The sequence below is a fragment of the Clinocottus analis genome, unplaced genomic scaffold, assembly GCF_023055335.1.
Source record: "Clinocottus analis isolate CAN_PGR_092001 unplaced genomic scaffold, fCliAna1.0.p SCAF_6, whole genome shotgun sequence".
In the NCBI taxonomy this organism is placed as follows: Eukaryota; Metazoa; Chordata; class Actinopteri; order Perciformes; family Cottidae; genus Clinocottus; species Clinocottus analis.
Window position 1 is genome coordinate 20,319,593 of NW_027176218.1, and position 11,861 is coordinate 20,331,453.

Sequence of the window (11,861 nt, forward strand, 5' to 3'; positions counted from 1 at the left end):
AGATGGCGTGATGAGCCATTTTCAACTAATAAACAACGGATGTTTCTACATTTGGAATTTCAATATTAACACCAGAATGTAAATATTAGTAATATAATTTAGTTTACAGCTCAAAATAACAAATCTTGTTTAAGTGTGTAGTATCTCTCAAAGTATTCAGTTGGGTTGGTAAGTAAGTTTAAAGCCAACCCAAGTATCATTCTAAAACCGACACAGAAGCATAGCTATTTACTTGAAGTACAGACTTGTATTCCTTCAAAATCTTTACCTCTGGCATTCGCGGAACAAAATGCCACGTGAGAAGGTGAGTTTAAGCCATGTATCCATCCATTGCTTTTCTCTGTCAAGTTGTTTGGGTCAAAATGACATTAAGGCATTCAGAGGCACCCTCTTGACTTGGTTTGAACATTGACATATAAAGGGTCAAATATGTCACTTTAAATGACAATGAGAAACAACATACTTAATTTTGTGGCCAACCATTACAAACAAATGTGTGTACTTTTGCTGATAAAGCCTGGTCAGCTGGGTATTATATTACTTCTTATTACAAATGAGATTTCTGGATAGCCAATTTTCCAGCCAATATCACTTATCTTTTGGGACAAACAATACCATGGGAAAAAAGGCAGACAGCAAATTTCAGAGTGAAAGTGAAAACATTTATTTTTTAAAGCATATTTCACATCATATTATATGATAAGAAACCGCTGATCAGGGAGTGTACTTTACTCGGCAGATTCTTTTCCCTAAAAACACACAAAGATGGGGTTTGATTAGGTTGATTTATATCAAACTTAACTCACAATAGCGTTCTGTCACATAAACTGAAATTTGATTTGATTAAACAGAATTGTAGAATTACCTTGCCAGAGTCACGGCTCTTTGCTCTCAGCTTGTTGACCTGGGACTCTGCAATGTCAGCACGCTCCTCAGCCTCCTCCAGCTCATGCTGGACCTTTCTGCACTTGGACAGGTGAGAATTGGCCTGTTCCTCCTGGAATAACATAGACATAGTTCAGAGGTTACATTTTGGTAAAATGTGTTATCCTTATGTGTACAACATGAATACGCTATTATACTCAAGCATGAAAATGAAAATGTATGCTTTTACTTTTATGTACATTATTTTTACTTTAAGAAATTGATCTGTGCAAAGAATATTGGATGTTAGCTCAAAATCATTCTGACATATCATCTACCTGTCAGTAATAAAAAGTAAGACGTTTTGTCCTTACCGCTTCCTCAGACTGCCTCTTGTAGGCTTTCACCTTGAGCTGCAACTTGTCAACCAGATCCTGCAGCCTGGCGACATTTTTCTTGTCCTCTTCAGTCTGTAATAGATGATATAGATGTTGAAGTTGAAATATTTTTAATGTTATATTAAGTACATTGGATAATTTTGTCCTGTACATTTTAACTATCAAAGCGACTGTACCTGATAGGTGAGCTCCTTCACTCTCCTCTCATATTTGCGTACACCCTTAACAGCATCTGCTCCACGTCTCTGTTCACCCTCAACCTCTGTCTCCAGCTCACGCACCTTCAAAAAACAAAGAGGGAACAAATAAGTGTCAATATATGTGTCTTGCTTCAGCTGTGCAAATCTTAACATTCTTCTTGACTTTCTTACCCTAGACTCAAGTTTCTGGAGCTGCTTCTTGCCACCCTTCATGGCCAGGTTCTCAGCCTCATCCAGACGATGCTGCAGGTCCTTAACAGCGACCTCCAGGTTCTTCTTCATCCTCTCCAGGTGACTGCTTGTGTCCTGCTCCTTCTTCAGCTCCTCAGCCATCATAGCAGCCTAGAGGAGACAGTATGACATGTTATTTAGCAGTATCCTTAAAAAATAACATGTTAGAGTAAAAGTGAGAAATTAATTTTAAACCTACATCAGTGATGGCCTTCTTGGCCTTCTCCTCTGCATTTCTTGCTTCCTGAACAGTGTCATCCACTTCACCCTGGACCTGGACCAGGTCAGCCTCAAGCTTCTTCTTGGAGTTCAGAAGGCTTGTGTTCTAAAAGATACAATGAAAATCTCACGTAAATCATCCTATGCCTGATATTTACACTGGTCTTAGTTTCATTAGACATTTTAATTATTGTGGATATTAAAGGAGCTTGTTCACCTGAGAGTGCAGAAGTCCAACACGCTCACTGGCATCCACTAGCTCTTGCTCTGCGATTTTGCGGCTTCTCTCTGTCTGCTCCAGAGCAGTTCTGAGTTCTTCAATTTCAGCCATCATGAGACCGTTTCTGCGATCCACCATGGCAGCTTGTTCTTTGAAGTCTTCCTGGGCTCTGAGAGCGTCATCAAGGTGCAGTTGTGCATCCTAGTGAAAAAATATCATGACAATGTTCCCATGAATACAAAAATGCCCCTGTACTGACTATAGTCTTGTGGAACAGCTCTATGTATTACAATACCTTCAGCTGTGTCTGCACATTCCTCAGTTGTTTCTGGGACTCAGCAGCCTGGCGGTTGGCGTGGCTCAACTGAACCTCCATCTCATTCAGGTCTCCCTCCATCTTCTTCTTGATTCTCAGGGCATCGTTCCTGCTCCTGACCTCAGCATCCAGAGTGCTTTGCATGGAGTCAGTCACTCTTTGGCTGTTCCTCTTGATCTGCTCCATCTCCTCATCTTTCTCTGCCAGCTTCCTGTCCACCTCACCCTTAATCTGGTTGAGCTCCAGCTGGACACGCAGGATCTTAGACTCTTCATGTTCCAGAGTTCCCTGATGATTTCAAAGAATGAGATATTAATTTCTGCCTTTAAACCTTTTAAAATTTGCCACATGATTTATAATTTATTTTAAGAAGATCTCATATGAAAAAATAACATACCTCAGCCTCTTCAAGAGCTGTCTGGATCTCACACTTCTCAGTCTCCACCTGCTTCTTGGACTTCTCCAGCTCATGGATGTTCTTGCCAGTCTCGCCAATCTGTTCAGTCAGATCTGAGATCTCCTCTGCAAATATACATATGTGTTTTGTATTGTTAGTCCTTAAAAAGTAAAAGCTTTAGTGTAACACATTCACGTGTGGTGAATACAATATCACTTTTAAATGCTGTAGAACTCACGTTGGAGGTTCTTGTTTTCACGCTTCATGGTCTCCAGTTGATCAAGAGATTCCTCATAAGAGTTCTTCATCTTGAAAAGCTCAGTGCTGAGAGAACGAGCCTCTTTCTGTGCTCCCTCAAGCTCTGCCTGACCCTCCTCATACTTCTGTTTCCACTCAGACAACACCTGAATAATACAATTACATGGGTCAGTTGGTTATGTAGCACTATGGAGACACATATATATCCATATAATTGTTTGTCTGGCTTGGCCACACAAAGTGACCAATGCTACCTTGTCAAAGTTCCTCTGCTTCTTGTCAAGATTGGCAGCCAGACCGTTGGCCCTCTCCACATCAATCATGAGGTCCTCCACCTCACTCTGGAGTCTCTGTTTGGTTTTCTCAAGAGAAGCACACTTTGAATTCACTGCCTCAATCTGTTCCTCAGCCTCCTGAAGGCGCTGGGCCAGCTTTTTCCTGTTTGAAAAAAATGTGAAACTCATTAAAATACAAATAGTTACAAAAGAAAATTCCAGATATTGTTGCATGTATGAAATAAAAACAAATACATTTTCTGAGAACTTTAATAAAATATAAAAACAGTGCTGTATTCTAAAATATTTTCAACAGAAAAAGATATCACTCCATGTCAAATATAGATATTTTCATTCATATCAAATCAAATATTGAAACAAGTATTATAGTTGCCATTTTGAAATCCCTAAAACACCAAACATCTGAATTGACCATTTCATTGTTTGAATGGTACTCACTTGGATTCCTCAAGCTCCTCAGTGCGCTGGATAGCATCAGTTTCATACTTAGTTCTCCACTGAGCCACCTCACTGTTTGCCTTGGACATTCCACGCTGCAGCTCAGCCTTGGCCTCCTGCTCCTCCTCAAACTGTTCCCTCAGCAGATCACAGTCATGGCGAGCTGATTGCAGTCCATGGGCAAGAGCATTCTTGGCCTGTTGTAGAAATTATTCATGAATCTACAACATTTCTAAATGTCCAAAACAAATAATACCAATAAGCACAAACTCAATGGTTTCTTACCTTAACCTCCTCTTCAATCTGTCGCTTCATTTCCTCAATCTGCTGTGTGAAGGCCTGTTTGCCTCTGGTCAGCTGGGAAACAAGGGCTTCTTTCTCTTCTACTTGACGGCTGAACTCACCTTGTGTGACAGATGTCATGATACATTAGTTTATGTTATGTTTCTCAATGACATGCACAACAGATCATTCAATGATTAATTGTAGCTACCATTTTCTGTAAGGAGACGTGCTTTCTGTGCACTTGTGTCATTGATCTGGCGAACATTTTCATCATTCTTGGTCTTCAATTCACTAAATTGGTCCTCAAGAGTACGGCACATCTTTTCAAGATTTCCCTAATGAGTAAAAAGAGAGATGAGATCAGTAGTCATATTTTATTCATAATATAAGATGCTTTCTACCTTCATTTGGGAAATACAATAGTTATGCAATGTGTACCTTTGCTTTAGCAACATTCTCCATGTTGCTGGAGAGGTCATCGATCTCCATCTTGTATTCACTCTTTTCCTTCTCAAGCTTCTGCTTGACACGCTGGAGGTTGTCAATCTGTTCTCCCAGCTCAGCAACGCTGTCGGCCTGCTTCTTGCGAAGAGCAGCAGCAGTGGCTTCATGCTGCAGAGTGGACTCCTCGAGGTCACGACGGAGCTTCTGGAACTCAGCCTCACGCTTCTTGTTCATCTCAATCTGAGCAGAAGTGGCACCACCAGCCTCCTCAAGCCTCTCACTGATCTCCTCAAGTTCCCTGGAGAGGTCAGCTCTCTGCTTCTCAACCTTGGCACGAGCAGCGCGTTCAGCCTCAATCTCTTCCTCCAGTTCCTCAATGCGGGCCTGTTGAATGTACGTGTAATTTCTTTAAGTAAACGTTCACTTTTGATACACAATAGGAAATGGGTGCAGTAATGTTTTGTGTCACACAATATGTCACCTGAAGCTCCTTGATCTTCTTCTGAAGCTGAGCACCCAATGACTGCTCATCTTCAATCTTGCTGAGGAGCTGACTGCATTCGAATTCCTTCCTGTAAGAGTTATTGATAAAGTACATTTAGTTTATGCAGTTGACCATCATTTTCAAAAGAGTGGTTGTTGTACAAATTCAAAAAACTTTTACTTTTTAATCTTCTCATCAGACTGCTGCTTGTCATTCTCAAGATCCATAATGGACTCCTGGGCCAGTTTCAGATCACCCTCTAGCTTTCTCTTGGCTCTCTCAAGATCCATACGCAACTTCTTTTCTTGCTCCAGAGAACCTTCAAGCTGAACAAATTAAATACATTTTAATCCTCACGTTCAAGAACAAACTTGCTTTTCCAACCCAAGTGTCTTGGTAACCTTACATCATCCACTTGCTGCTCAAGCTTGGTCTTGGACTTGGTCAAAGTGTTGACTTTGTCTTCCTCAGCCTGCAGGTCATCAAGAGTCTGCTGATGAGCCTCCTGAAGGGCTTTCTTTTCCTTGGTCAATTTAGCAATGCTCTCATCCTGAGAGGCCATCTCCTCTGTCAGATTCTTGACCTAAATGTGCAAGAAAGATCTCATCAACAAGTGCTCATCATAATCATTTAATTCATTTGCTGGATAGATTATCATTTACAAACCTTGTTCTCAGTGGCATGTTTCTCCTTCTCCACTTTGGCCAAGGTAAGCTCCAGGTCATCAATATCCTTTTTGAGCTCAGAGCATTCATCCTCCAGCTTTCTCTTTTTGGCAGTGAGCTCAGCATTGATTTCCTCTTCATCCTCCAGTCTCTCGGTTGTCTCCTTGAGTTTGGCCTCCATCTGAATCTTACTCTTGATAAGACCCTCACACCTCTCCTCAGCATCTGACAGATTCTCTGATTCCTAGTCCATTGAATGCAAATAGACATTAGCACACCAACAATTAACGAGAAGAAAAAGCTAACCTTTAAACTGTCTTCAGATCTGTACTTACAGATGCTACTTGCAGCAGCAGATCATTCTTCTCCTGCAGGAAGGACACCATCTTCTCCTCCAGTTCCTTCTTCTTTGCCAGGGCAGCAGCCAAGTCAGTTTTCATCTTATCATAGTTCTCCTTCATGTTTGCCAGCTCCTTCTCAGTTTCAGCAGACTTCAGCAGAGGCTTGATCTTGTAGTACACCTTCATCCATGGCCAATGTTTCACATTCATGAATGAGCGAACATTGTACTGGATGGTATAGATGGCTTCCCTGCAGACAAGAAGTAGCAGTTAGGGACCATGTTTGTTCTTATTTGTAATACCATCGTTCAGAATGAGCTGTTTTCAACATGCCTCCTCTCTGTCATCTTCACAAACTCCTTTCTCATAACGTAACCACGGCACAAAGCTTGAGTCATTGTGACCAGTGATGCCAGTTTTTCATCTCTCATCTCCTCAAGGGTACCCAGCAGACCGGCCTTGAAGAACACCTGAACAAACAAAAAATAAGTTATAGGTAGGATATACTAAGGAATTGAATACTTCTTCCGGGACAAAAGCACGACTTTAGTCTCTTGCCCTTTTTGTAAATGATCGTTGCTGTAAAGTTTCATGGAAGAATCCAAACTGAATCAGGTGTTGATTACTTTTGGCCCACACCACCAGGTTAATAATATTGAGGAGTAACCACTGTAACCATGACAGATCCTTGAGCATACCATAATACATTAGCATAAAAAAATAACATTTGGCTGATGGGTCCAGCAGAATGCCACATTATCCGTGGACTGACAAACAAAAAGATGCAAAAAACAATCATACTTTATACTGGATTGAACAAAAGAAAAGTGCTTACCTTGGTGTGTCCAAATTTGTACTCATCATGATTGACATCAATTGATCCAAGCAGCTTCTCTGAAGCCTTCTTGTTGTCAATGAACTGGCCATCAGGGATGACACTGGCATTCAGCACCTTGTACCTTTTTATAAGAGAGTTTATAATCATTGTTTTTGACCTTTTCTATTTAAATAATCCACATTACAAGTATATAAATATATCTATTGATACCTCTGCTTGAAGTCAGCATAGAGAATTCTGCTGGGGAAACCTTTCCTGCAGATTCTGATACCCTCCAGTACACCGTTACACCTGAGCTGGTGGATGACCAGGAAGTTCTCCATCAATCCTGTAAAAAACAGACATTTTAAAAACTTAATTGAATAAATAGTTATTCTCTAGATGTATGTGAACCACACCAACAAAAGCAAACCACTCCTTGAAGACTCTATTGAGATTATGTTCTCTATGTACCTGGAGTCTTTGACTCATTGGGAATCAGGCAGCGCACAAAGTGAGGATGGGTGCTCCTCAAGTTTGTCATCAGTTTGCCCAAGTTCTCCTGTAGATCCAAAGTGGTGTCATATCAAGGCTTGTTGCAATTGTAAGAATGAGTTTAAACTGAGGCATATAAGATACATTTGCAATGTTATGCCTTACCCTAAACTGTGAAGACACAGTCTGCATAGAACCACCCTTCTTCTTGCCTCCCTTCTTGCTGCCACCAGTCTCTGTTGATTATTTAAAGTAGATATATTTTATTAGAATCACACATTCAATTTACCTGAACACATTCTATAATAAAAATTGTACAGTATCTATAACCTAAAATGTGTTTAGTATCTAGTAACTAGTGTCATACCTTCAACTACAGGTGGGTACAGAATAGGCAGCAGTTTCACGCCGGATTTCTGGTAAAGCTGAATGACAGAGTCATTCAGTGGATCCTTGTTCTTGTCCAGCCAGCCAGTGATATTGTAGTCCACTGTACCAGCATAGTGCACCAGGGAGAAGTGGGCCTCAGCCTTGTTTTTTGCAGGCTTTGGCTTCTCAAATGCTTGGTTTTTGCCAAGATGCTGGTCATACAGCTTGTTCTTGAAGGATGTGTCTGTGGCCTTGGGGAACATGCACTCCTCTTCAAGGATGGAGAAGATGCCCATGGGCTTGAAAAAGTGGGAAGAAAAATGTCATTTAGTGAAACATTAAGTCAAATTAAGGAAAATTGTATAGTCCTTAAATGAAATGATTACCTTTTCAATCAGCTCAATGCAGGCAGCCAAGTCCATGCCAAAGTCAATGAACTCCCAGATAATACCCTCCTTCTTGTACTCCTCTTGTTCCAGGACAAACATGGTGTGGTTGAAGAACTGTTGCAGTTTCTCATTGGTGAAGTTGATGCACAGCTGTTCCAATGTGTTGAACTACAAGGACACATATATTCATCAGAACATATTTATGTTCATAACAATCATTCTGTCATTAAAAGTATTTGCTATTGAATTGTGGGAATATAAGCTTACGTCAAAGATTTCAAATCCAGCGATATCCAGCACACCAATGTAGAACTGCCTGGCCTGTTTAGTGTCCAACATCTGGTTGATACGGATGACCATCCACAAGAACATCTTCTCATAGATGGACTTGGCCAGGGCGGGCACAGAGTTGTTCACCTGTATAAAAATAACAATGTTATTTAATTAGTTATCTGTTTCATGAAATATTTGATTATTGGGGTTTTTAAAGTAATTGTGAGATGAATACAATAAAACAATGTTGCAGCTAAGATTCAATTAACTTTAATTAAATTGTTATAGCCCAAAATCACAGATTTGCCACAGAGGGCTTTACAATTTGTACACATAAAACATCCACTGTAAGCACCTTCACATTGCTATATAAAAAGCCCTTTTAATGGGGAGGTATGACCATGTCCAAAAAGTCAAGCACAACATGGTGCTTGACTTATTCTAGATTCAGCATTCAATAGATACAACTCTTTGAAAGTATTAACAATAAACACTTACATGGCTTTTATTTAATCTAGTGATCCATGTTCTAGTCGAACCAAACCAATTAATTTGTTTACAAATTACAGATATAATATTTACAGATATTAATAATTCATTTTTACCTGAGGTACAGTCTGTCCCTTGGTGACATACTCATTTCCGACCTTCACTCTAGGATAGCACAGAGCTTTCAGCATGTCAGCGGAGTTCAGACCCAGCAAGTAAGCAACCTTGTCAGCATCTGAAAATAGTTCAGTGATTTCCATCATGATATGAACAGAAACCAGTGTGATCAAGAACTGTATTTATCTTAATACTGTTGTTCCCAAGCTACTCACCCTCTGTGCCATCAGGCTCAGCCTGCTCCTCACGCTGCTTTTGCTTGAACTTCATGTTACCATGATGGAGCACAGCGCCTGTCATCTTGTAGATGCTCAATTTTTCTTCATTGGTGAAGCCCAGGATATCAATAGCGTTCTGGTTTTAAAAGAGAAAAGATGTGTCAATACAAGGGATAATCACTTTATAAAATGCACTTAAAAAAGCAGTTTTACACACATTGCTGTATACATATTTAAATATTTGTAAGTGAAGTTCACTCACATCAGTGGCTTCCAGCTCAACTTTGTCATCAATACTGGCCACAGTGATCTGACCCATGCTGCACATGGGGAAGTCGTAAGGGTTGGTTGTGATGAGTGCCAAATCTGGTGATCAAAAAAGGTTGAAAATGTCAAAACTTTGTTTTTTATGAAAACTTTAAGTATGTGAAATGTTGGAAGAGCTCAGTCATTTACCAAGCAGCTCAGGAATGTGGGCTGTCATCATCTGGTAGAAGATATGGTAGCCTCTTTCCTGCTTAAGCTGGAATGTCACTCTAGACTTCTCCAGCAGATCTACAAATCATAATAATGTTCATAAGTCACAGATAGGCCAATTCTCAAATCTAGTCATTTGTGTGTACCAGGAGTATTATTACTTACATGTCTCAATATCAGCACTAGCCAGTTTGCCAGTTGAGCCAAAGTGGATTCTGATGAATTTACCCTGTTTGGAACAAGACAATGTTTAATGTGCCTCTACATGGACAATCAGTAAGGCTTCTCACATGTGTAGAAAGTATTTCATACTTACAAAACGAGATGAGTTGTCATTCCTGATAGTTTTGGCATTACCATAGGCCTCCAGCAGGGGATTGGCTGCAATAATCTGATCCTCCAGTGAACCCTATAAACCAGTATTAGAGTGACATCAGAAAAGGACTTTGAAAAATGTGCCTTTTCCAAAAAACACAAATTGTAATCACCAGGAACATACCTTTGATGCGTCCCTCTTTGGTCCACCAACTGAGATTGTTGCAAAGTACTGGATGACACGCTTGGTGTTCACAGTCTTTCCAGCACCAGACTCTCCACTAGGTATAGACACAGACTTATAAGATTTTGATCAAGATATTTGGTTGTCCTCAAAGTCAACAATTGCAAATGTACTAAACTTACGTGATCAAGACAGACTGGTTCTCCCTATCTGTTAAACAAGAAACAAAATAATGAACTATGTTTCACTGCAACAGAAACTTCATGTAGTGATATATTCTCCATTGTTATGATTATGACTTACCAGTTGCCATGAACTGAAAAGCGTTGTCAGAGACAGAGAAGATGTGGGGTGGAGCCTCCATACGCTTCTTGCCTCTATAGGCAGATACACACTCAGCATCGTACACTGGGAGCCACTTGTAGGGGTTCACAGTGGCACAGAACAATCCAGAGTAGGTCTGAAAGTTATCATAAATATTCAACAGTTAACATCATGTTTCCTTCATATAAAGTAATTTTAAATACTTATGGTTCTCCTTTGAGTGTCTTACGTAGATCATCCATGCTGCATAACGCTCTTTGAGGTTATACAGCACAGAGGCTTCATTGAGATGGGTCATCATGGCCATGTCCTCAATCTTGTCATACTTGGGAGGATTCATTGGATGAACGTCAGCTTCTTTTACTGTTTTCTCCTGGAATAGAACATTTGTTACAATGAGATCTGATCATTTTGCACTCTCAATTTGCTCTGACTTTATGATGCCAACCTCCTTAGTATCCAGGACTGAGACAGTGACTTTGTCACCATCTTTCTTGAGGATTGTTGCCTTCAAGTACAGTTCCTTGGCATCGGCCACATAGCAGGCACTCTTGGCATCAAATGCTTGGCTTTGAGCTGCAATTCTCTCCTTCTCTGGCTTCCGGAGGTAAATGGCAGCTTTGCCATATATGGCCATCTCCGCGTCTGTACTCATGGTGGCGGCTTATGTCTGTTAGATAGTTACAAAGGAATTGCCGTCTTAGACATTTTTTTTTTTTAAATCCATGTAATTTGCATCACTTCAACTTGAAATATATAAACAAATCCACCTTGAAAACATGTCCATGTATAGTTACAGGTGGCCTTCAACTTTACAACTTTACTTCCAAGTGAAGTCTTAGTCATACTCCTTATTACAGAAAATCCATTTAAAGATGTTGAGTTTTGTCAAAATGTTTAGATGAGAAACTGCATACTTTAAATGTATCAGAAATATTTTCCATACGTATTAAACGCGTGCAAAGACAAATTCATTACTTAAGTTACCCTTACCTGACACCCTCTTTTTCAATCGTATTCACCAATCCTGTTCAAAACAGTTTTTGTTATTTGAGTATGTCTAAAAACAAAATGCATGCAACAATTGTTTCTATTATTATAAGTTATTTTTTAATGAACACATTCAAATTGTGTCATGCTTAAGATAAGATAGTTTTACCACAGGCAGGAACTCAGATCTTCACTGTCACACACATTGGTCCTGCCCTCGAGTAGCCTTTATATTGAATCAGGTTTTGATGACGCAGTGAAAGTTAAATATGGTGTACAGACCAAATGTGGTAAGGCAGACAGCTGACCATAACACACATGTTGTCTGATGTTTCAGGTTTCAGTTTA

General features: G+C 40.0%; 1 protein-coding gene across 1 annotated transcript; it reads right to left on the minus strand.

Moving 5' to 3' along the window:
• Nucleotides 1-648: 648 nt before the first annotated feature.
• On the minus strand, nucleotides 649-11,717 carry LOC137803893 (myosin heavy chain, fast skeletal muscle-like). Its single transcript, XM_068602729.1, has 41 exons — nucleotides 11,683-11,717; nucleotides 11,517-11,550; nucleotides 10,972-11,193; nucleotides 10,753-10,896; nucleotides 10,503-10,659; nucleotides 10,382-10,409; nucleotides 10,200-10,296; nucleotides 10,017-10,109; nucleotides 9,866-9,929; nucleotides 9,680-9,778; nucleotides 9,486-9,589; nucleotides 9,221-9,359; nucleotides 9,005-9,123; nucleotides 8,394-8,543; nucleotides 8,124-8,294; nucleotides 7,736-8,036; nucleotides 7,534-7,604; nucleotides 7,348-7,435; nucleotides 7,105-7,222; nucleotides 6,892-7,015; nucleotides 6,390-6,526; nucleotides 6,051-6,306; nucleotides 5,717-5,959; nucleotides 5,457-5,633; nucleotides 5,231-5,376; nucleotides 5,048-5,138; nucleotides 4,561-4,950; nucleotides 4,331-4,457; nucleotides 4,123-4,241; nucleotides 3,838-4,034; nucleotides 3,358-3,541; nucleotides 3,084-3,249; nucleotides 2,846-2,970; nucleotides 2,428-2,736; nucleotides 2,130-2,333; nucleotides 1,893-2,018; nucleotides 1,634-1,804; nucleotides 1,439-1,543; nucleotides 1,239-1,334; nucleotides 866-997; nucleotides 649-749 (listed from the first exon to the last, which is right to left on the minus strand). Exons 3-41 carry the CDS (start codon nucleotides 11,176-11,178, stop codon nucleotides 729-731), a joined length of 5,796 nt encoding a protein of 1,931 aa, XP_068458830.1. The 5' UTR covers nucleotides 11,179-11,193; nucleotides 11,517-11,550; nucleotides 11,683-11,717; the 3' UTR covers nucleotides 649-728.
• Nucleotides 11,718-11,861: the final 144 nt, after the last annotated feature.